The sequence below is a fragment of the Phlebotomus papatasi genome, chromosome 2 (genome assembly GCF_024763615.1).
Source record: "Phlebotomus papatasi isolate M1 chromosome 2, Ppap_2.1, whole genome shotgun sequence".
Classification (NCBI taxonomy): Eukaryota; Metazoa; Arthropoda; class Insecta; order Diptera; family Psychodidae; genus Phlebotomus; species Phlebotomus papatasi.
The window spans coordinates 102,034,628-102,060,947 of NC_077223.1; the positions used below are offsets into that span (position 1 = coordinate 102,034,628).

Sequence of the window (26,320 nt, forward strand, 5' to 3'; positions counted from 1 at the left end):
TTTAGTGAACTTCGATCCTTCAGATCTCCGGTTTTATTTTAACCACAGCGAACCCACGCCACTTCTTTGAAACCTCATAGCTTATACTACAATACTCTAAAATTTGATTAATTTGCACAATTGGCGTTTTTGAGAAAAATGAGTTTGAGACATTTATTTATTTGAATCGGGAGGAATTTAGACTGCCAACTGAAAACATATTCAGGTTTCTTGTGAGCTTGTGTTCAACATAACCTCATTTATTGAAATTTTTGGTCAAAGAAAGAAAGAGGTCCATTGCAAAGTTCTGTTTCAAAGGAATTTCTGTGAGTACAGATAAATTGCTATACAAGTGCTATATCCTTACGTTCAGTAATAACCTTCCAGATTTGAGAGCTCTATCTAGTTGAGGTTTCGATTTGAAGGTATATCAAAGAAACTCACCTAAAAACTCGTTGAAAGTCGAAAAATTGAATCCGACGAGTTGAATGGAAGTGAATATATTCATGAAAGAATGTTTATTTCTGAAATTGTAATTCAAACATTTTTATATCCTGAAATTTCACAAAACTACATTCATTCATTAATCGCAACAAACGTTTACTCATTGTTGCTGACAATTGAAGTGTCAAGAATACTGAAAATTCGAAATGCAAGAAAAGCCAGAATGTTTGCACTTTATACTTTCGGTACATTTTCGTATAGGTTTTTCTTAGCTTTGGAGTGACTTTGTCTCTTCGAAACGTTATTACTGAACAGAGCCTATGATTTATTAGGCATCATTTTGTTATTTGACAAAACGAAAGCAAATTTTTATTTAAAATTGCCGTTTTGAAAGAAATCGTCTGCAGTGCTACAGGTAGAAACGTCAAAATTCTGTCAAAAATGCGATTTTGACGAAAATTTGTCCCAATGTATAGAGACCTTTAGATAAAAATTTCAATTTATATTTTAGCGCACAATTTTTAAATGGCAGTTCGCTCTTATGAAGTAAAGCGTTTATTTAAAGTCTTTTAGCTCGTTTAAACTGTGTGTGTGTTTTTTTTTTAATATATGTCCCGGAATTTCTGCGAAATTTCCACGGTAGTTCTGCAAAACTTCCACGGAAGTTCTGCGGAAATTCTGCCGAATCGGCATACCGTCACGAAATTGCCAAATAGACACAAATTCGTGCAAAATCAGCAAATCGGCATATTTTTTTTACAAAAGATTGGCACATCGGCACTCGAGTGAACCGTGAGTGACATAGTTATCTATACCTTATACTTTTCAAGGAACTTTCTCCACTATTGCTGTCCCCCTGGCTTTCTCGCATTTGTGGACTTTTCTCACTAGTGTGTTGGACTGGAAATAGTTTTCCACCACATCTCCGTGATCATTTAAAATTAGACTGTTGGAAAAGGTGCGATGTGCTGGGGAAAAAAGGGCTTCACACCATTTTATCTCTCTTTGGGGCGTGTTCTGTGTGCAAATGTTGTCCATTTTATTTCACTATGTGGCTCTTTTTATGCCCACCTTGGACGTAATGCCATCATTTTAGTGGGTCAAATGCTATCTGGAATGGAGAGAGAAAAAAAGTGCCTCATCCTTCGTCGGGTCATTTCACTTAATTGCTGAGTAACCCCTCGGCGACGGCGAAAGAGGCGACAGATCGTCTTCGCACACAATCATCGCCGTTATTATTTCTCCAACGATTCCTCGCGCTTTCAATTTACCGGCTTTATGGGGTACCATATAATCCACTGTGGTTCATTTCCCTGTGTGATTTTCCCGAGGTAGGAGAGTGTGAGTGCCATAGGAGAGGCCCTTCTTGGCCAAAACGCCGTCGCGACGCTAAGGACACTCGAGTTCTATTCGCCGATCGGTGCAAAGGTGCCCCAGGTTCCAGCTCTGAGGCACCTCGGGTGGTTCCTTTTTTCGTTCTTAACCCTCTTTAAGTTCTTATCTTTCACTCCTCTTTTTCATTTGCTTCCCATTTGCTTCAGTTGCATTTTCCACTTTTTCCTAAACCTTTTGACCTTTCTGATCCTTTCGGCCTAACCCTTACTTCCTTCCTCACTATTAGTGAAATTACCCAGGATTTACTGAAACATTTCTCTGGTGAGTAAATTAGGATGGGAAATGTGTTTGATAAATTGTGCAAAATCACCCATTAAACACAACATCAATATTTTGCCAAAAGTCATGAGAAAACAATTCATTTGGCGTGAAAAAATAATAAAAACAGAATTTTTCTCGTGCCAGAAAATCAGTCAATTTGCTTGAGATGGAAAATCAGTTAAAGTGCCAAGGGAGTGAGATTCAAGTCAGTGATGTACAACAAGGTGCATTAAAAATTGTGCTCAAGCTGAAGTGCAGTATTTACTAATTTTTGCGGATTTTGTGATATTAGGGAGAGGTGGGTCAACTGGGCTTTTCCATGATATAATTTAGCTCGAGTAACGAGTTGTGAAACTAAAATACATTTATAATAAGCATCAATTCCTTTTAAAATCTCAGCTAATATAAGGAAAACCCCAATTTCAAAGGTGCTCCACTTCCCCCTAAAAAGTTTTCTTCGAGTAGTAAGGCTCAAATAGGCCCAAAATCTTGAAATCTATGAAATCTATCATACTGTTGTGGATCTTACTAGAATAGGCCATGGATTATACGCAATTAACAGTTTATATGTTAAGAAAAGAAAAAGAATATGCCTGGAATGCAGTTGACGCAAACCGAGCTCATTCAACAGTTCTGGCTAATCCACACACTTTGGTTTATGCCCTAGACACACTTACGACTTAAGCCAAGAGATAACTTAGTGGAAAATTATGGAAATGTCGTTTAATTATTCTTTCGAATATAATTACGCTAAGCCGACTCTCGGCTAATCCTCAGGTCTGTAGAGCCCCTTACTGTTTAATGTTAGAGGGAGACAGACTACTAGAAAAGTTTCCTCTTTGCTCTAACATCTGATTCTCCCTGAAACTTGATCTATTGGTTGTGATATCACTCTATAAAGTAGCACTTTTTGGAGGATTCCAGAAGAATTTCCACCAGTATTTTCCGGTCTGTACTTCCTCGGGACCTCGGGACGTACACTATTCTAGATAATTAACACATTTTGTTCCTGTTGAATTAAAGAGAATAAATCTACTAGTTATTATGGATACATTTCATTCTTTACAGAGAGTTCCGCTTTGAAAGAAATTCTCCGGACCGAAAAAATCTGCGAATTCGCTCCAGTGAAAAAAATACATTGAATTTCAAATTTATCGCGGTTGTACATTTAGGGGAAATGAAAAAAAATTATAAATGAGTTCTCAAAAGTAGGCAATTAGTGCAAATTCTTTCAGTCCGTTTTCACTTAAGCCGGAACTCCTTGTATTTTCTCAAAAAGTTACCATCTTCTTCGTAATAATACACTGTAAGTTTTCTGGATCAGGGATTATAAGTTTATCGCCAAATTTCACGGGTAAAATTTTAGCCCTGGGCCCCCAGATAACTAATTATCTGCTCTCCGAGGTCCAGAGCATGGAGTTCGATGCCAAAATATTTCCGAAAGTAGTTTCGAAAATATTTAAAAAATAAATGCAAAGTTGGGACATTATTAGTTAGCTGAGATTCTTTACAATCTCAGCTTTTGTGGTCACGGGTGAAATTAGACTTCGTCAGATCAGGACCAAATTTTGGATGTACACGTTTTGACACTCATATAGATCAAGAATATCATGTGTGTAAAAATTGATTTTTATGGACGGGTCCGTCCTGTCCGTCCCGTCCCGTTCGTCTCATCCGTCCCATCTATACCGTCCCGTATATTCCGTTCCGTTCTGTTCCGTCCGTCGTATAACATATCGACGGCTCCATTCCATACTATGCTAAGTCGACTTAGCCTTTTATTACTCCGAGAGATATATGTTATTCCTGGGACCGAGATCTACAACTGGTGAAAATTTGGTGGTTATCCGACGCCCGGGTAACGAGATATTCAATTTTTTCGAAAAAAAATTACACAGGCAGCATAGGAAATCGCCAACTTCAAATGGCTCTCCTGAAATGTCATTCTGAGATAGCATAGTATGGAATGGAAGCGTCGATATAACCACTTTTGGGCGAAAGAACGGAAATACATGTCGATAAGCGGTTTTAGGCAAATGTTAAATGTCAATAGGCCGCTAGTAGGTGATGTCAGATCCACCCTCTTCCACTCCTCCTTCCTCAATTTTAGGATTCCTCCAAATTTTGTTTTCTCAATAACTCAGCCCCTATTGATCGATCGAGCATTGATCGATCTTAAATTTTAGTATGTTATATCTGGGCCTACGACTTTTCGATTAAAAAATTTTGAATCCCTCCGGCGCCTTCTGACCTGATCTATAAGGGGTCAAAAATTGAATTTTCAGATAGCCATATCTCCGGTTGTAGTTATCGGAATTTTAAATACTTTAATGTTTTGGAAAGCTCTCGTGGAGTACAATAAATCCTCATGACACCCTAATTTCATCCGATTTAATCGAAGGTCTTATTAAAAAAATCTATTTTCGAAATTTCGATGTCGAATATTTCTAAAAATAGACGATGGTTTTTCTTTAAGTTTTAGTATGTTGTAGCCGAGGTCGAAACCTTTCCAACGGTGCATCATACTACTCCCTCAATGTTCCCTGACTTGAGGTATAATCGAAAATGTCTTGATCGGACTGTATTTTCTTGTGAAAGTGATTGAACAGACTTCTGTTGGCTTGGTAGCGTAATCCCAAGAAATTTTGTATTTGTGCACATAGAGCGACAATCAGAACAAGTGATTCCCAACCCACAAATTTAACCCAAATAGAGGCAGGAAAAATTCCTTCCTTCCCCCAGGAGGGCCCCCAGTAAGGCGTTTCAACAAGGAAAAAAATAGTTTGGCACTATTCTCAGGGTGCTGTATTTGATGAGACAAGAAAGTTTTTCTTCAACCACCATATGAGCAGACTCCGTTTAGAGGTGGCTGGAAGACCCTCTCTCTAGTGTAAAATCAGAAAAATGTTCTACAGAGAGGGTCGGTCAGCCACCTCTAAACAGCGTTTGATTATATGGTCGTCGAAGAAAAACTTTCTTGTCTCATCAAATACACCGCCCTGAGAATAGTGCCGAAAAAAAATTTTTCCTTGTTGAAACACCCTAGCCCCTAGGCTTGAACTGAGGGCCTTTCACTATCCAAGCGAATGCTCTACCAACTGAACTATGGGAACACCGGCTCTGATTGTTTTTGTCACTGATCTCAACCAATTGCCATGTGCACTTCAACTCGTTTTTGACTCACTACGAGCCTTGAGAACGGTATCATGCGTAAAATTGAATCAGCAGCCCATGTTTTCCATGAAGAATTAATTTATTGTGAAAATGATTGAACAGACTTCTGTTCGCTTGGTAGCGTAGTCCCGAGAAATTTTGTGTTTGTGCACAAAGACTGTATTTTCGGTTTTTATGAAGCGATTTCGATAAAATTTTAAGTATATATAATTATATGAGATTGAGATCTTTCTAACAATGGTTCTCATTCGTCCTTACTCCACTACACTGTACCTCGACCCTTACTATATCCAAATGGACCGGACTGTATCTCTAATGTTTATTAACCGATTTCAATGAACTTTATTTTCTTTTGTTGGCCTACCGTATTTATACTATTTAAAATAGAAAATAACCAGAGATAAGCTTAGATAAGCTATTTGTAGTTGAGATTGTTTACAGGCGGTTTCGAAGTGCGTGCAAGTCGAGGTCCTTGTAACTCGAAAAACTTGAAAATTCAATTGTAAATTGCCTTTTGGAGGTAAAGAATCACGTCGATCCAATTGTTTCCGTTTCGACCGACCAGAACAGTTTGCTTGACACGATTCTTTACCCCCAAATTTCAATTCACAATCGAATTTTCACGCATTCCGAGTTGCAAGCACCTCGAGTACCACGCGTTTCGGGGTCATCTGTAAAGAATTTCACCTACCATAGGCTTATCTGGACTTATCACTAGGTTTTTGTTTTGTTTTTGAATGAGTGAATCTCTGCTATATGTTTCCTTCACTCACTTACGATGTATTCAAATCAAATCATATTTACATATCAGAAGTATGTGTGTGAAACCGAAGGGGTAAATAAGTGTGCCGCTCATGTTTCTCTCGAGTGCCGATCTGTCGATTTCTTCCAAATATAGCGCCGACATGCCGATCTTGTGGAGATATTCCGATCTTATGTCGATCTGCCGATTTCTGGCCGAATATTTCCTATCTGTCGACTTCTCAGTAAACTGGTGCTGATCTTTCAATTTTTAGCTCCAGATCGGCACTATTTTGCCGATCCCCGCTCACGAATCACTCTGAAAGTCACTTTTTCCATATACTGAAAGTCACTTTTTTACCCCTTCACTGAGAAAAAAAGAGGGTGCGATTAACTTTTTCTCCTCATAATTTCAACACTTTTTAGGTGTAAAAATATATCAACATTTTTTAATGTTAATTTTACACCTTATCAAGGGTAAAATTAACATGAAGAAGGGTACCTTTAACCCCTATACACCTAAAAAGGGTAATATTTACACCGATTTCGGATCAATACTGCAGGGTAAAATTAACATTTCCGGAATGTTATTTTAACTTTTTCGGATTTCTCCCAGTGTTGGTGAAACTCATAATTTCGTGATCTTTCCTACACTGAGAAAAATTCGAAAAAGTTAAAATAACATTCCGGAAATGTTAATTTTACCCTGCAGTATTGATCCGAAATCGGTGTAAATATTACCCTTTTTAGGTGTATTGGGGGTTATAGTTACCCTTTTTCATGTTAATTTTACCCTTAAAGAGGTGTAAAATTAACATTAAAAAATGTTGATATATTTTTACACCTAAAAAGTGTTAAAGTTATGAGAAAAAAAGTTAATGGCACCCTCTTTTTTTTCTCAGTGTATGATTAAATCTTTAAATTCATTTACAGACACTGAGACATGAAACAAATGTTTACAAAACAAAAGAATTTGTTCACAACCCATAAAGCTCTGCGATTCTGAAGAAAAATTGTAACCTTTGATGTACACCTCTTTTGTCAAAACACCTTGGCTTTGGTGAAAAATCTTGAAATACATTCACAAGTGCTTGATCCCATTTTTCTCCGTCTGTTGTGAGAATGTGCTAACTTTCACAGATAGAATCTATATTAATAAAGTGTAAAATAAATGAATATTGGCCGTTGGTGCACTTTAAGCGCGTGTCTCTCTAACACCAAAGCACTTCCAATTGGCAAGTTTTGTGATTTTCAGCGTTGTGATTTGCCTGTATTATTATTAAATTTAATGAGTCAGAAGCCAGAAGAGGTTTCACAGCGACGTCACAACACAATTCTGCACACGTCCCCAAGAAGCATAAATTGATCTTGGATGTCTCTGCGTGAAGCCCGCGCTTTTTTCTCTCTCGTTGAAACTTTGGAGGTAACAGAAAAACCGATAATGGCATGTGTATTGGTGCGGTGAAAAATCTTTGGAAATCTTCTCGTGTGAGAGGAAAGCCAGAGAGATAAAGTAGGGAAATTGGTCAAAATTGCAGGCTATTTAATTCACAAGCCACAAATTATTTTTATTTTCCCACACACCAGGCGCCTCCACTGAACGTTTTATTGCACACTTGTGTGTATATTTTTTTCATCAATCACGCCCAACATCTGTAGTGCTTCAATTAAATTAATAATTACCCCGGCATTCTTGTGCAAATAAATACAAGATCACTATTTAATATTACTAAGATCACATTTCAATTCAATCAACCACAAAGCCCATTTGATTGGAGCTTTTTTGTGCCAGAAGCAAAATTGACACTGAAGTCTCTCGACACTTTGCAATTATCTTCCAAAAATTATAATTAATCGCCCCGCACAGAGAAGCATTTCTTTCAGTGGGGATATTTAGAGCGATGCTAATGCCTTCTGAAAAATGTATTTTGACTCATCGCCGAAAATTCGTGAGTGGGTCTCATTGATTCTCCTGGCTAGATGGATTTTTGGGAGGCAAAAGTTGTAAATTAAATACAAAAATAACCAATTAGTGACATCAATAAAAAGTGTGTGTCGTGTGGAAAAACATACATATAAAATTTTATATTCATGTCATACATTGAGATGGATTTTTCTTCAAATGACTCGCGAGATATCACGGAAGGTCTCATTGTGGAATTTTATGTCCTTTTATGCACAGCCCAATTGTGGGTGGATGTTACCGTGAAGTTTTATGTTTTATGTCTTGCGGAAGAATCTATGCTAATTTGAGACTTTTGCCAAAGACGAGATCTCTATGTTTTATGACTCTGCAGTTTGATTTCTTAATTTGAAAATTGTCTTATAGTGAAAAATTAAGCAGAGAGAAGTATTTGACGATTATTTAATTTTTACGACTGTACTAAAAATTTAGTACATGGTTGTACTAAAAATAACTTTGGAAAGACATGGAAATTTCTTGCCATTTTTTAAGCCTCATCAGTCTACTTAACTTACTTTGGAATATTTCTAGAAAATGTAAAATTTATTTATAATTGTTTATCAATTTAAAAAAATAGATCTTCTAAATTGTACTACACATTGTATTTGTTTTTCTGCAGAAAGCCTTAAAATATAGAAAACTAAAAGTGCTAAATGATATAGTTGATGGACCGGTTAATCGAATCATTAATAAACAAAACAAAAATTTTAGTACATGTACTAAAAAATTAAAAATGGTAATCCCCATAATAATTTGATACATTTTTTTTCAAAAGAGTACTAATGTAATATTTTAGACCAGAGGCGTGCAAGAACCGTTGAAACCGAATAAACGTCAAATAAAACATGTACGTCAATGGTCAAAACGCTACTATAACAAACTTATTTTGACGTTAATTCTGTTTTAACGGTTTTTGCACACCTCTGTTTTAGACTATAAATAAATGTAAAATTATAAGGCAAATTTTGTTGTCATTAAAAAACATCATTTAAAAATAGAAAATCTTTATCTTTAAAAAAAAAAATAAAAAATTGAGATAAATCTAGGGTGAGGTTCGGCTATTTTGAGCTGTCGGGCTACATTGATACACGATTTTTCATATAGGTATTTCTAACAGAAACTAAGCTCTAAAGTAATGTAATTTAGATAAACAAAACTATTGTGGAACTAAATAAAATAATTGTAAAGCCCTGCTTGCTTTAGAATTATAAGAAAACATCGTATATCAATGTAGCCCCAAAGCTCAAAATAGCCTCACCTCCCCCTATGAATAGATATATACATTTTTGTCTTTTGTGGTAACGAAATTCAAGTTGTTTCAACAAAAATATAAAAAGCACTTTGTCTTACTTGTAGTAAATCGTAAATATTATTTATCAGTTTTTAATAATTTATTAAATCTTCTAAATTGTACGACCCATTTCTTTCTTGTGCAGAAAACCTTAAAATTCGAAAAACTAATAATCCGATAGTTGGAGAATAGAGAATACACAAGCATGTACTAATAAAAATTAAAAACGGTAATCCTCACAGTATTTTGAGAGGAAATATTTTTTCAAAATAGAAATAAGTTGAAAACTAAAAAAAATTTATTCAATTAATTAAATACCTTGAAAACCTTTTGCAAGATTGAAATGCTAAATTTCGAAATGAATATTGACCTGATTTTCCCAGTACTAAAATTTAAAATTTATAATTCGCTTTTCGTCTCTTTGAAACAAGCAAAGTTAAATTCTTTATAAATTATCCAAATTACTAAAAATAATTTGTATATTTTAAAATTCATTAGACCTTTAATTAAGTTATATAAAAAGTTCTTAATATTTTTGGTATTTAGTACAGAAAAAAATAATTATATTATTTTTCTTAAAAATACACGTAAAAAATTAAAAAAAAAAATATTCGAAGTAAAATTTTAATAAAAATACTGGTGCTATTCCAATGAAAAATGAAAGGGAGAATCGTTCTCCTGAATATTTCTTTAGTACATGATAGATTTCTCTGAGGTGGACGAGATTACTGTGAGTATATTGATCTGATGTCAAGAATCCAAGTATTTCTTTTTAGCTCATGAAATTCATACTTGAACGGTGGATTTTCTTTGCCTTGATCACAGCAGAAAGATGTTTCGCCTTCGCAAAAAATGATAATTTTTTGTACTAAATTCTCCCAAAAATTCAAATTTCATTTTTATTTTTCGAAATGCAAAGTTCAAGTACGAGTTTAATTATGCTATTCTAATGAAAAACGAAAAGGGGAAAATTTCTCCTGAACATTTTTTTTAGTACATGACTGTCCTAATGTGCTCCTGCGTAATCGACTTTTCTTTGATTTTTGAAACACGAAAAGAACTGAAAATAACAATCGTGACGGTAACTAACTAACGCAAAGAAAAGTCAAATATTCAGACTCAGAGGCACTCGAGGAGAATCATGTACTAAAAAGAATGTTCAGGTGCAAAGATTTCCCTTTTTCATTTTTCCATGTAATAACATCTTGATTTCCAATTATCTTGATAAATTGTGTGTCTCAAAATACTTTAGTACATTTGCTAAATAAAAAAACACAAGTTTTAGTGCAGTACCAAATATCATTTTAAGAACTGCGTTTTATTATAAAGTTCCAGTGGTTTCTTTTATTTCCAAGATCATTTCTGTATAGAACACAAAATTAATTCTGAAATAACTCTGGATGTTTATGAACCCACTTTTCAACTTAATCATATTGGACAATTTCTGAGATTACCTTTTAGAACGGGCACCATAATTTGGGGAATTAAGAGAAGAAATTGGCATATATTCTCAATAAAATCACATTTGGTCATTTTTTTAGAGCTGTGAACATGGAAAATCTCGTATCTTTTGTCATCAGAATAAATTTGCTGTAAAATATTCATAATATATTCCGTCGCAATTTGCGCTTTTGACCTTTTGCAGAGATGACCATTTGTATTCTCTACAATTCAAATTTTGTAGATAATCCTAATGCTGAAGATGCCCATCTCTGTTGATATTGAGAAAATTGTAAATTTGTCAGCAATTTCAAATCGTTTTCTCTCTCAACGATCATCATAAAATGGACTTGTTAGAATAAACAACAGTGAAAAATTCTTTACACACTTTTTCTGCACGCCTTCAACTTGGCTATTGAATTACGATTTTCCGTGGTTGTTGATGCTTTTAGGAGGCATCTCGTATTGGGGATATTTTTAGGCGGGAAAAGTCAAACTTTCAATTGAACACTTTGGACGAAAGTGAAAATTGTGTTTGGGAGAAAATGCTAAAAGAGAAAATTGGCGGTCTATGGGCGGGAAAAGGTGTTTGACTCGACCTTCGTCTTTGATGATGATTTTGTGTTGCTTAATGTGTTGGATTTGGCATTGAAGATGCAATTTCTGTGCCTGTATATTTTTGTCATCTTATGTTAAAATTACATGAAATTTGTTGACATATTTGTTTACACGTAATTTATGTTTAATGAATAATTACAATAAAAAGTTAAAATTAATTTATTATTCAATAATCTATATTTGAATTAGAAAATCCCACTACGTTACCAAAATAATCAAACGACAGTTTGTATGAATTTTGTTTTTTCGATTATATTTTTACAACTTTAAATAGAAGCATTTGAGGTTATGCTCAAAACCTTTGTGCACTAATTTTCTCTAAAATATCGTTGAAATGCTCAACAAACTGAATTTCAAATGCTTTGTATTTTTGATGTTAGTACGAAAAACATTCATAAAATGATTCTACGGAATTAAATATTAAAATACTTTGAGGTTATGTTCAAGAGTTTTTGTAGCGTCACAGAAATTAGCGATATTATTCGTTTAAAATTTATTATTCAACAAAAACATTAATATTTCATTCAAAATAAACCATATCCATTGCACTAAAGGAAAAACATTTGGTGTTAAATCATTTTGAGGTTATGTATAGAATGATTTTGTGTTTTAAGTGCAATAAGCGTTATCAAAACAAAATTTTAGTAGACTACAAATTTTAGACAATCCTAGGAAGCTTTATTTTGAGTATAATAAACGTGAAATTTAATGATCAAGAGAAAAATACAAAATCAAGTTGTTTTTGAGGTTATGTTCAATAACCTTCTGTCACTTTTTGGTAATTAGTGATATCATTTCAATAAAGTTTTATATTCAACAAAAACATTAATATTGTTCTGGATAAATTACATCCATTTGAATAATGGAAAAGCATTTAGTATTAAATCTCTTTGAGGTTATGTTCAGAAAGTTTTTTGTTGTTAGTCCAACCAGCATCATTGGGATAAAATTTTAGGTTTCTATAAATTTTAAACAATCATAAGAAATTTTTAATTGAGGTTAATATATGCTATATATTCGATAGTGAAAAGAAAAAAATGAAAATCAGGAGTTTTTGAGGTTATGTTAAGAAATAGCCATTACTGAGAAATTTGAGAAAAGATACTTGTATCATCTAAGATAAGCCATGATATTATGTATGAAAGATTTCTTAGCATTATGTGCAATTGTAGAAACTAAAACAAATGATAGACACTAAGTATAACTTTGAGGTTATAAAGGAAGAGTACCACGGATCGGAATGTTAAGAGATATGCTCCATATTCAGTTGAAAATATAAGCCCTAAAACACTTTTTGGTATTTTTGTTTTTACTAATTAGTCTATTAATTATCCATTTATCCAGGGGGGTGACATTAGCTCTGAAAAATGCGTCCGGTTTTAGTGTAATTTTTTCCCTGCTTTCGTACAAATTTCACGAGATATCTTCGAAACTACGTAGGTTGCTAATTTAGGGTTTTCGGTTGCCTCTTCGTTACTAAATTGGCTTTTATTTTGTATTAGTATTTTTTGCTAATTCATTCTACAATGACATAAAACAGCTAATAAACTCAAAAGTTTTTTCGACTCGCTGGAAACATATGGGAAACATAGGAAATGTCATGCTCCTGCATTTATCTATATCTGCTGTACATATTATTTTTAAATAATTACGATAAAGTAAAAATTAAGTGTTATTGCGAATTTGCATTCTGTACCTCGGATCGTCACGAATTTCATCAGGTGTCTTACAGAAAATTGGTTTTATAAATTAAATCTGAGTTAATGCAGTGCATTATTATGAGAGTTAAATAGTAAAAAGTAGCTAATAATTTTTGAAAATTCATTTTATTTGGAGCAACGATACGGTATTAATCTGACGATCTGAGGAACACTGCCAATCGCTGGTACTCTTCCCTTACCCACATTTTTTTTTAAATTATTTACTAATTACTTAGTCAAAATACAAGTGCTCAACATTATCTTAACAACAAATTTAGCATCTATTTTAATGTTTTTTTTTACACATAAACTCGTATATTTGATTTTGTTTAATTTGAGATCAAGAGAATTCGAGGTTATGTTTTTCCAGTCTATATTCCTTTACTGCAACTGGTAGTTTTTAAGCATAATTGAAATGTAATATACACGAAACTAATCTTGAATTCACAAATAAACGAAATTTATAATATTCATAAAAGATCCTAAATGAGATTTTTGAGGTTATGCTCACATTTTTCTTACGACGTTGATGCATATTATTGCTATTCTAGAACAGTTTCATTGCTTTATTAATCTTTTGTTTCTGTGTTCGTGACTTGTTTCAGTGACTTAACTTTGAATCTTTTATTTTAAGAATTCTAATTTCTCTTCCGGTTTCGCTCCCTAGGTAAAAATTCGGTAATTTTGAGGTTATGTTGGAAAATTAAAAAACCTTCTAAATTATGTTTGAAAATACTAATAAAATTTACTGATTTAAAGTTAGTTGCCTCTGTTTTTTCTTAAATTATTCCTTACACTTTATTTAATTACATATAGATTGGGATAGTGTCATAAATTCACGTAATTTATTATCATTGACCACAACATTGAGAAATATTTTCGTTTTTGGCAAAATAATCGCAATAAAAATACTCACAACCCCCTCCTATCCTCTTCCTTACCGTGCTAAGTTGCTAGAGCAATTATCTAATGCACCGCGTGACATTTTAATTTCATTGGTGCCTGTGGCTAAACATAGGCTATGCACTGTCTTCCACGGACATTGAAAATAATTGAGTGGATTGAACATACGTCTTTGGCCTATTCCCGCCCTTTTTTTTCTTCAGTTTACAGAGTGACTTCGGCGTTGACCAAAGAGGGGCTTTTCCCGCGCAAAATCTATCAGAAAACTGCCCTTTAATTCGTGTGCCAGTTTTTTAAATTTTATGTCGTGAATTGGGCACAATGGCATCAAGAGTATAGTGATTCATGTGATTTTTTGAGAGCACACCACCGATCACTCGCGATTGATTCGCCATTCCCAATGAATTATGTGCCTCTGTCGAGATCAATAGTGAATCTGTGAAAGTGCCCAAAGAGTGATCACTGTGAAAATCCCTGCAAGATGGGAAATCTACTGTCTGTGCTAATTGGCTGTGTTGGAGCCGTTGAGATGTTCACATTGCTCCATCAGATCACAACAAGGGCTGAATTGGAGTATGAACGAATGAGATTGTCAGAGATTAGTGAATCATCTCCCCAGGAAGGTGCTGAAATTATTCAGAGGATCATCAGTAGTTCACAGAGTGACCAGAAGAAAGGTGATACAGTAACGACAGTAGTGCCTCAAATTCACTTTGAAGAATTTGAAAGGTCAAATTCTGTGCCAGAAAGTTCAGCTCCATTTGTGGATGGGCTCAAGTACAGGCCTCTGGTGCGAGATGATGGCACAGGAAGGAGGAGGGCATTCAAGAAACGTAACTCCAGTGGTAGCATTGACTCCAAGCTCTCCCGGGAGGAAGAACTCAAAATGTTCACATCCCTGGAGGAAGAGGAGTTCAAGAGCATGACCCAGGGAGATTATGTGCCCATCAGCTACACCAGTGAGCCCGTGCTGAAGGTGCGAAGGCACCACAAGAGGCACCGCAAGAGCCCTATAAGTGACACTCATCACGAATCCACAGGAACCATCAGTTCTGATGTAACCGAAGAGACCCTCAGCGAAGAGAATGAAGATGAAGTCACGTATCCCTGGGGAGATATCAATCCTGAGCATCACAAGGGTTTCAGGCACCAAATGGAGAAATCCCTATCTATTGGGAACCTGAAAGAGGAGGATGAGAAGCTGGCATCGAGTGTGGAGAGTAACACAGATTGGAGGAACAATGCCGAAATAGTGAGTTATAGGTTGATCCGGTTGATCAGTGGTGTAGCTAGGGATGGTATCTGCTTGCGGAATCCCTTGTGAAAAGGATATTTGATTAAAAGGACAGTGCTCAAATACCCAGATAATTGAAACAAAATGCACAAAGTACGTTATCAATAAAAAATGCAAAAGAAGTTTTTAGAGCTAAAATGGTTAGCCGAGACACACATCAGTTTTCTGCTAAAAAAAATTAAATACGCTCGTCAAATTTTTTATACCTTCTTTTGTCAATAAAAAACTTTGAAAGACAAAGAAAATCAAATGTTTTACCTTGAGTAATAAAATTATTTAGAGATTATCACGACTTGCTATTTTGGAGTGAATCTCCACTAAACGTTATTAGAGTATTTTTATACTATGAGCATTCTTTTTCTAAACAAATATTCTTGATTTAAATGGAATGGAAGGATAGATAGATAGATAATAGATAGGTAAATAATTCAAAGAATCTCGACTAATATCGTTTAGCCGAGATTCACTCCATTGAAACCATTCCATTGAAATCAAGAATATTTGTTTTGAAAAAGAATGCTCAAATATGAATAAAAATAAAATGCACAATACTTTAAAAAGTAAGAAAAAGACGGATAAGAACAGAATATAAAAATACTCTAATAACGTTTAGTGGAGATTCACTCCAAAATAGCAAGTCGTGATCATCTCTAAATAATTTTATTACTCAAGGTAAAACATTTAATTTTCTTTGTCTTTTAAATTTTTTTATTGGCAAAAGAAGGTATGAAAAATTTGACGAACGTATTTAATTTTTTTTAGCAGAAAACTGATGTGTGTCTCGGCTAACCATTTTAGCTCTAAAAACTTCTTTTTGCATTTTTTAAACGTTTGATACCTACTCCGTGATTTTCGAATGATTTTATTATACGGATATACATTTAAAAATATTCTAGTGAAAAAATAAATAAAAACAATACAATTTTTTAGAACATTAAAATAATTAAGAACGCCAGAAGTAAGATTTGATACCGAACTTTTAGAGCGCGAGATCGCACATATTTCCCTGTGCTGCGCATCCATTACCATGAGTATGGTGTTATTCCATTGCAAAATGAAAAGGGAAAAATATTTCTCCTGAACATTTTTAGTACATGACTGTTCTCATGCCCTTCTGTATTATCGACTTCTCTTTGTGTTGGTTTTTGTCTTGACTGTTTTCGCCTGTCCTCGTCATGCTCATCGTGCTAGTCGTATTTCGAAACCACCAAACAGTCGTGACAGGAATCAACACAAAAAATATTGATTTCGTAGAAGCTCTTGAGAACAGCCATGTACTAAAAAAATGTTTACGAGAAAGATTTCCTATTCAATTTCGCTGGAGTGCATCATAATGACGCTATTTCAATGAAAAATAAAAAGGGAAATTTTTCTCCGGAGAATTTTTAGTACAGAGCTGTTCTCATGTTCTTCTGCGTTACTGACGTATTGTTATCTTTGTATTGATTCCTATCACAACTGTTTTCTCCAGTATTCATCGTGTTCCTAAACCACCACAGTCGTACCAGGAACCAATAAAAGAGAAATGTGCAGTGCAGAAGCATATAAGAACAGCCATGTACTAAAAAAAATCCCAGCGAGCCCCAATGGAATCCGATTTCAATTCAGCTGAAAATATTTGTATTTTCAGCTGAATTCTGATAATCTTAAATGAAAATTCGCGAGGCAAGCCATGTCCATATATTTCGTTAGCACTTTTTGTTTGGCGACTGTCGACCGTTCAGCACATTTTTGCTGCTGGATTCAGCAAAAATATGCTGAACACGCACCTTGTTTCAGCTAACTATGTTCGCTGAGATATTAGAAGAAAAATTTACCTTTCTCATTCAGATAGCTTTTAGTACATAGCTGTTCCCATGTCCTTCTGCGTAATTGGACTTTTCTTTGTAAATATTGGTTCCTATCTCAATTGTTTTCTTCAGTTATTTATCGTGTTCCAAAACCACTAAATAGTCGCACCAAGTGCCAACAAAAAAGTGTGCAGTACAGAAGCGTATGAAAACAGTCATGTACTAAAAAAAAAAAACACAGCGACCTTAATGGAAACCGATTTTAATTCAGCTGAATTCTGCTAACCTTAAATGAAAATTCGCGAGGCAAGCCATTTCCATATATTTCGTTAGCACTTTTTGTTCGGCGACTGTCGACAGTTCAGCACATTTTTGCTGATGGATTCAGCAAAAATATGCTGGACACGCACCTTGTTTCAGCTAACTATGTTCGCTGAGATAGGGGAAAGTGCCCATGCTTGATACCATTGGAAGCTTCGTAATGACTAAATTTTCTATGTTTCACAATATATATGAGACTCATCTCAACCATATTTTAAAAACTATGGGAAAGTGGCCAGTTTTTAAAATATATTGCGGAGTCAGGTTTATTGAGAAACGTAGGAAAAATTTAGTCATTACGAAGCTTCCAATGGTATCAAGCATGGGCACTTTCCCCTATCAGAAGAAAAATTTACCTTTTTCATTTTGATAGCTTCATAAAACTGAAGTGTTACTGCAAGCAAAATATTAGCTGTTTTATTTATTCCTTGTACTAAATTTGTACTAAAACCGCATACAATTTAAAATAAGTCGATAGCGTAAGTACATAAGAACAGATATGTACTAAAAAAAATGTTCAAGAGTAAGTTCAGAGAATTAAACCAATTAATTTCTCAGAAGTTTTTTATCGGAAAATTAATGTTTCTGGAGGAAATAAGATTGTAGTAGTATCAGTACACCATCCTGGTCAAGCCACTGTCGATTTAGAAGGTTTTTCTTTCCAAGTACTAAAATAAGAACTTTCGATTTAGGCGATCAAAACCGCCGAAAGGGAGAAATCCGCCGATGTAACCGTAAGTAGCGCGGAGTGGAAGAATCCTGGAGATTTTGAGGCTGTCCCCGGAAGCTTTGCATGCGTTGATCAGAGTCCGGAAGTCCCTGAAGTTGAAGACGAGGCCAAAGTTGAAGAGTGGCTCAATCATGGTCGTCTCAGAGACTCATTCTCTCCCTCTGGCACTCTAACTCGCTCCAAGAGATGCTTACAGATGGAATCCATGGATGTCCAGGATGGGGACACCACATCAGAGGACACAACGGACATTACATCCGAAGAGATTGTGGCTGAAATTGTAGAGACGAGTCTCGATACCAATCACATTGAAGACTCCTATTCCTATTTGGAATTAACTGCTGAAGTCAAGGAAGAGATCCTTCTAGGGGCATCACATAAATCTCCATCACCGAGAGGACCGAGAGACATTTCCCGGGAATTCATTGAGCGTGAGGCAGCTGATGAAGAGGAAGAAGCTGAAGAAGGGGAAGAAGCTGAAGAAGCGGAAGAAGCTGAGGATGAAGAATTGGTACTGTCTGGTGAGGAGGAAATAGAGGATTTCGATGACATTGTTAATGCTCTGAAGAAGAATGTGGCGAAAGAAGACATTAAATTTGAGGATTTACTGGAAGATGCATCTCTCACTTCCCAGAAAAGTGACATATTTTCCGTGTCACCGGAAAGGGAAGGGGACGATGGTGATAAATCAGGGACAGATGAAGAGGAATGTCTCACATTTCCGGGGAAAATTCATGCAGCTCACGATGAATTTCCTCTTGAGAACATGATCCCATACAGCAAGGTATCTGGAGAGGAGAAACCTCGATGTGAGATTCTCGAACAAGTTAAGAGGGAGAATAGGAGAAGGCGTCAGATGGAGGGATCAGACAAGTATTTTGCTCCCAGACCATCGATTATTGACTTCCCAACGAGACTTCAGATGTCAAATGCCACTCTCCAGGATGACATGAAAGTCTTCCCGCTGAAGAATGTCAATGACTCTCAAAGTTTCCCGACAGAGATTGTTCCTGTCAGGGAGAAATCATCCGATCTCAAGATAGAAATCAAGCCAGGCACCAGATTAGATATCAAGGTTGAGATCACGCCAGATACCGAAGCAGATATTGTCGTGACCGAACTTCCAGCTGCAGAAGATGCGAAAGAATCTAAAGTTGATGAACTGACCAAGTTCCTCAACAATGAGAGACTGTCCATCTCACCTGGACGCCAGAGTTCAGAGAGAAGCTACAGTTCGGAAAGAAGCCACAGCTATGAAAGGAGCAACAGCAATATGCGAATTGCCGACAGAGATGATCCCCTAATGCAACTCCTGAAAGACCGCATGTTCCCTTACTAAGTTTGTGAGATTTCTAATGTAGCGTTTGAGGGCTTTGAGAGTAAATCCTTTTCTAACGATCGTCTTGAATTATTCTCATTCACAAGTGTCATGTAGACTCATTGGGAGTGACTTGATGAAAAATTGCATTTTGGCATCATCCAAGCAAGAATTTATCATCATTCTTGCAAATTACCCCTGGGATTTGTTACATAAATGCTTGAAAGACATAAAATAACAAGTCTCTAGTTGAGAATGAAATTATCTGGTGAATTAGTAGGGTCGAGGCTCCTCTTATGCATCACTTTATGCGCTTAATCGTACTATTCCAATGAAAAATGAAATGGGGCAATTCCATAACATATTTTAGTACATGACTGTTCTCATGTGCTTCTGCATAATCGACTCTTCTTTTGTGTTGGTTCCTGTCACGACTGATTTTCTCAGTACGCTAGATGTGACAGCAACCAACCCAAAAAAAAAGTTGAATATACAGAAGTACATGAGAACAGTCATGTACTAAAAATGTTTAGTAGAAAGATTTCCTCTTTTCATTTTTCGTTGAAATTGCACCATAAGTATAGGCTTTATCAGGTATTTGAAGACTTATGCCCACTATCTTGATAAATATCTAAATTTTTAAGAAACACAATCAAACTTCGCGAAATTTAGCCGTTTACTTTATGCATGCAAAGCATTAAATTTTTGATTTCTCTATGACTTAACCCTTTAAGGATGAGAAGCTTTCCGCTGAGCGAAATTAAACGAAATCAAGTTTCCCTCGATATTTTAGCCTAAATAAAAGATTTACGGTTAAAAAGAAATTTTCCCATCCCTAGGAAAACTATGGGTCATATATGACCCAATCGTCCTTAAAGGTAAAAAAGCACAAAATTTTCCAGACGACCAGTTTACTCGTTTGCTCTGTCATTTTTGAAAGATAAATAACTTGAATATATTTGTAATAATAAAAAAAATATTTAGAGTACGAGTAATAATTAAAGGCATTGAATAAATGATCAGTAAAAAGTTAAAATTGATCAGTAACAAAAAAATTTGAAACAGTGATATTATCGTTCAAATTTTGGCAAAGGGAAAATAAAGGGCTTTTCACTCTATATGGAATTATTTTAAATGTTTATTAGGCCCATTTTTGTGAAGATTTAAGTTTTATACTGATCATAATTAGATATTTTACTGCTAATTTTTAATTTTTTACTGATCATTTAGAATTTTATACTGCTCGTTTGTTTTTTGCCATAATTAAAACGATCAAAAATTAATTTTAAAAAATCTCATTCAATTTTTGGTCTCAAACACTCTTGAAGACTTGTACACAAAAACAATAATTTTTAAGAAAAAAATTATTATTGTTTACTTCATTTTTAATTTTTATGATATTCATCGAAACAAATTTCGCATACTGGTAAGGTAACACAGAGATAAATGTCGCATGCTTCACAAATACAATTGGTCTTATAATCCTTGTTTCTGATAGCACCATGTGCACCTCAGTATTCTTCGAAAGATGTTTGATGGTAATGGGTAGGTGCAATGTTGTTTGTCTCTGGGAATTTAAGACGTACAGTTGCACATTTCTGTGGATCTGGGAGTTCCTCCGGAATGAATGCGTTTTCGATGAAGAATTGAAAGTCCACTTCTTCCACGTCTTGTTCCAAATATATTATGTTGCTTTCATTCGGGACAAGATTGTCGGCATCATCGCTATTCTATTTTTGAAGTCATCTACAAGATTAAAAAGTTATGAATTTACAACATATACGCAGAAGTATCTTATAAATTATCAAAATATTACCTTCTTCAGTCAGTATTGCACTGGGAAATCTCAGCTAATTGATATATCACACAATATTACACAAATAATTAACTATTTTGCGTACACATAAACAAAAACATGAAACAGTCTAACCTCAAATCTTCGAAAATCCACTAGAGACAAATTCGGTGCTTTTACCTTTAAGGACGATTGGGTCATATATGACCCATGAAAATTATGAAGCTTTCCTGGAAATACCAATAAATTATAATTTTTACTTTGTTGAGAAATATTATGTATAGTTATTATAGTTTCTAGTCCCAAGAGGTTTTTGCTTAAAAACAATTAGAAATATTAAAAATATTAAAATTCAAGCACCAACGTGAAAATTTGAAAATTCGTTATTTTTGAGCTCAAATATTTTTTATATAGCAAATAGCTGGAGATTTGCAAGAAATATTCTAGATTCCTACATCTTTCTACTTCGTGATTATGTACAAACATTAGAAAGAAATAACTTCAGGTATTCAGGAAAAATGATTTTCTCTATGGGTCACGGGTGACCCAATCGTCCTTAAAGGGTTAAACTTCTTGCGAATACGAAGCATGGGTACGTTTTCTCATCTCGTACAATACCCCTTTATCCAGGGGCATGACGTTTCCTATATTTCCCATATGTTTCTAGCACGTCAAAAAAAAAACTTGAGTTTATTAGATGTTTTCTGTCTTTGTAGAATGATTGAGCAAATAATACTAATACAAAATAAAAGCCAATTTAATAACGAAGAGGCAACCGAAAACCCCAAATTGGCAACCCACGTGGTTTTGGAGATATCTCGTGAAATGTGTACGAAAACAGGAAAAAATTTACACTAAAACCGATCACATTTTTCAGAGCTAATGTCACCCCCCTGCCTTTATCCAAGACACTCTCTTAATTCTTAATTCTCTTTATTCCTCATAATCAGTGGAGTGCAAGAACCGTTTCAAACCGAACAAACGTTAATTTAAACTTGTACGTCAATGGTCAAAACATTACCTAAACAAACTTATTTTGACGTTTATTCGGTTTCAGACGGTTATTGCACACCCCTGCCTGGTCTAAATTTTATTTCTCTTAAATTTCTAAAGTTCTTATCGGCTATAATGGGGACCTTATCCCTAATTGAGAATAAAATTTCCTGCTGAATAACTTTGTAGTGTTTAATTCCTCACTTTTCGAGCCAAAAACTATCAAAAAGATGAAACACTGGTGTTCCTCTCTTGTCAATTTTCCTAGCAAATCTCGCCTTGGGAGGATCGAATTATTGGGACACACAAGATGTCTCAAGGCTGATCTTCATGTGCCAAATATAGTCAGCTCTAAAAAAAATCCATATAGCACTCTCTTGAAATTCCTCAAAGATTGTTACGAAATTCTTGATCCAAAAAGATGAATTTTCGTACAACGAACCTGAGTGTCGGAGCAACAAATTTTCAAGAATAAATTTGTTTACACAAAGGAGCTTTAAGAGGCAAGAATGTCTTGAAGCAAATGTTGCAAATTTTCATGACTGAATATCATGCCGATAAATTTTCCTTCAGAGTGCAGATTGACTTGTCTTGTGATCTTCTGGCGCAATTCACTCTGTTAATGCCTTATTTTAATTATTAGAAAATATCTGTAATTGTGTTATTCAACCGAGAAGCTCATCGGGAGAGACACACTTTGCAGCTATTATTAGAACATTCGTCCATTTTCACGAATGAAAGAGAGCAAGAGTACATTTTACAAGTTGTTGTGGTGTTTGCAAAAACGATGAAGAAGGCTTTTTCAGATGAAGAAATTCGACGCAAGTATTGAGATCAGCTATGATGATAAAATTGTCGAAGAGAAACCAATTTTGATTCAAACAAACATCGCCTTTGACAATCTCCCGAATCCGCTGAGAGATTTGCCAACAGAGCTGAAGGGGTTAATGAGCAAAAGTTTCAAGATTTTTTTTAATGTTTCCACTCGATAAAAATAACAATTTTTATGTACTTTGTTCGGTTTTGTTGTTTCCTAACATATACCGAAGCATAAAAGGTTTTTATGCATTTTATAAGTTTGTCTAAACTTTTGAGGTCTGTGGAATAAATAGAGTTAGGGGTGTTCTTGAGTTTGTCTAATACGGGCTTCGGACCTATGGCTCAGTCATATAGCTTAACTTCTCTAATTTCTTATCAATCAGATTTTTTGGAAAATTATCATTTAAGATTAGACAACATGGGCAAGTGATCCATTAAATTTTGAAAAAGCAATAAAATTGGTTGCTATTTTGAATTTCGAGATCATCGGGAACTGGGATAAACCTTAGGTCTGAAGTCGGCCTAGTGGACTTTGAGGCTGAACGGTTAGAGATATTGACTACAAGTATTCGGCGACCCTCCCTATCAGGTGTTGTTCAGACAGATCTTTGAAAAATGTACAGGGTGTCCCGCTTTGAGAGAATTTCTCAGGACCGAAAAAACTGCGAATTCACTCCAGTGTCGCAGAAAAATTGCATAGTCCCACAGGAGATATCTTTGGAATAAGTTACGGACGTTACGGAAACGCCGTGATGCACGCAAAATATTTTTGGCTCCAATTTTTCAATTCATAAAAAATACATACAAATTAAGAGGACGAAAGACGATTCCAAATCATTCAAAAGATTGTAATTGAGTAAGTAGAAGAGGCTGTTTTTAAGATTGTCCATGAAGAAAATGATTTAAAATAATAAATCGTTCTCAGCCCACTAAAGAGGACCCATGCCGAGGGTTGAAAGCCTTGGAGAAAAATTTAGTCTTTTTGGTTTGAGAAGAAGACAATCCTCTGACGAACACCGGAAGAAAACTGAAGAGAATATAAAAAATACATTTCAAATTTACCTCGTGAAAAAATTTGCATACATTTAGCGGCTTTTCAAAACTGATTTTATAAATTAACTCCCAATAGTAGGTTATTTCTAAAAATTTCTTTCAAACCGTTTTCTCTCAAGTCGGAATTTCCTGTAAGGTAGTTACACGGGGTCCCGGGATTATGCACATTTTCAGGACTAAACAAAATCGTGCGAAATGGCATTATGCACCCAGAAAAATTGCATACCTGCAGGAGATTTATTTCGAATAAGTTACAGGAATGCCGTAATGTACGCCAAAAATTTTTGGCACCAATTTTTCGTCATTTTTACAACGCCAAATGGTCATAAGTTACGTATTTCAATTTTACCGTAAAAAAATATTTGCAAATATTTATTATTTTTGAACGCTCTTCAAACCACCTCTACACTTTATTTTACCTCAAATTATTTCGTACATTATGTCATCTGAAGGGGAATTCTGTAACAATATGAGAATGTCATATGACAAATTCTCGTGGTAAAATTCGGGACTTGTAGCACATTAAAGCACAGTCAGCATATAATGGCCATTGCAAGGACCTTCATGAAGCTTTTACTAATTGATATGAGTAGGATTTATAAAGTTCTTTTGTATTTACCACATAAAAAATTTTAAATTTGTCATGACATTGTCATACTGTTACAGAATTCCCCTACTGGAGTATGCAGTGTGACCCCAGTAGTGTAACTTTTTGTTACGTAAATTCCCTAATACAGTAAACATCTATTCTGTCTTTTTTTAGAACTCATTTAGAGTCTATCAGATTACGAGCTTTTACATTTTTTTTGGATTTCTTTGTATAAGTTTTATCAAAAGAAGTTCAATAGTGCGAATGGTTTTCTTTTGGATTCGCTCACAATTTTGGAGTAGCACTGTACTAAAATTTGGACACGTGTGTGTTTCTTTGAGTTCCAAATAAAACATTTGTTAAATTTACTTTGAAAATGATATGGGGACTTGATAGATTCTGCCAAATTCCATAATAGGAATATTAAGTTTTTAGTACATGTTCTAAACACTTAATTAGATCAGTTGATAAAGTAGTGTATCTATGACGGTTATGTCTTTCGTCAAAGCTGAGCAGCAGCAGATAAATATTTCTTGTGCCATATCGGCTTTGAATTCATCCAGTGAATGAACGAATATTAATGGTGCTATTCCAAAGAAAAATGAAAATAGGAAATTTTTCTCCAGAATGATCTTTTTAGGGCGTGTTCTCAATTGTTTCTTCATGATTGACCTTTCTTTGTGTTGGTTCCTGTCTTGACTGTTTTCCCGAGTCGTATGGTGCTAAAAATAGGTTCATTTTTCACTGTCATTTCTCATTGAAATATTCACTATCACTCATCAAAGAAGATTATGAGAAAAGCTGAGATATGAAGCGGCTATTCGAATTAGAGACCCAATTCTTGTGACTGGAGGAATCTGCAATTTATTATTAGTACATATTTTAGTACAATGTTGCAGGTGGACCGTTAGGACATGTACTATGCCGAAATTTGAAATATCGGTCTTTGATTTCTTGTTTCGCAATAAGTTTTTATTAGTCAACGTGTCGGTCCGTGGTTGGGATCTTCCTCAGGACCTACATGTACAGTAACAAATTATTAAAACTACGACAAAGGACAAGGACTGAAACCTTGGTCAATACAAACTTATTGCAGAACAAGAAATCAAAGATTAATATTCAAAATTTTGACATAGTACATGTCCTAACCGTTGATCTCTTACTTTGTACTAAAACATTTACTAATAATAAATTACAGATCCATTTAGGCCTCGATAATTGCAGAACAAAAATTTATTGCATAACAGGAAATCAAAGATCGATATTTCTAATTTTGTCATAATACCCATAATACATATCCTAACGGTCGACCTCTAAAATACTAAAATATGCACTAATAATAATAAATTACCAATGAATCCAGGCCGCAATAATTGCAGAACAAGAAATCAAAGACCGATGTTCATAATTTCGACATATTATATATCTTAACAGTCGACCTCTAACATTGTACTAAATTATGTAATAATAATAAATTACCAATGCATCCAGGCCACAATAATTTCAGAACACAAATTGATTGCAGAACAAAAAATCAAAGACCGATGTTCCTAACTTTCATATAGTACATGTCTTAACGGTGGACCTCCAACATTGTACTAAAACATATACTAAGGTTACCAATTCATCTATATTAGAAAAATTGGGCCCTCGTGCCTCTACTCCTATTCTATGTAATCTCACAGTACGGCAAAATAATATCTACATAT

At 34.8% G+C, this 26,320-nt stretch overlaps 1 protein-coding gene across 11 annotated transcripts in view; it reads left to right on the forward strand.

The window, feature by feature from the left end:
* The window catches only part of LOC129800450 (four and a half LIM domains protein 2-like), a 298,659-nt gene that overhangs the window by 240,524 nt on the left and 31,815 nt on the right, over window positions 1–26,320 (forward strand). Inside the window, exons 1-3 of one of the 11 annotated variants that reach the window (XM_055844826.1) lie at window positions 14,066–14,586; window positions 14,950–15,161; window positions 18,007–18,048. The exons of 7 other annotated variants lie outside the window; for them this stretch is intronic. In XM_055844826.1, coding sequence (XP_055700801.1) covers window positions 14,391–14,586; window positions 14,950–15,161; window positions 18,007–18,048 — 450 coding nt within the window. In that variant the 5' untranslated portion in view covers window positions 14,066–14,390. Of the gene's footprint in view, window positions 1–1,753; window positions 2,080–14,031; window positions 15,162–18,006; window positions 19,444–26,320 lie in introns of those variants that run through there. 3 more of the 11 variants (XM_055844818.1, XM_055844817.1, XM_055844828.1) reach the window with 3 other exon arrangements.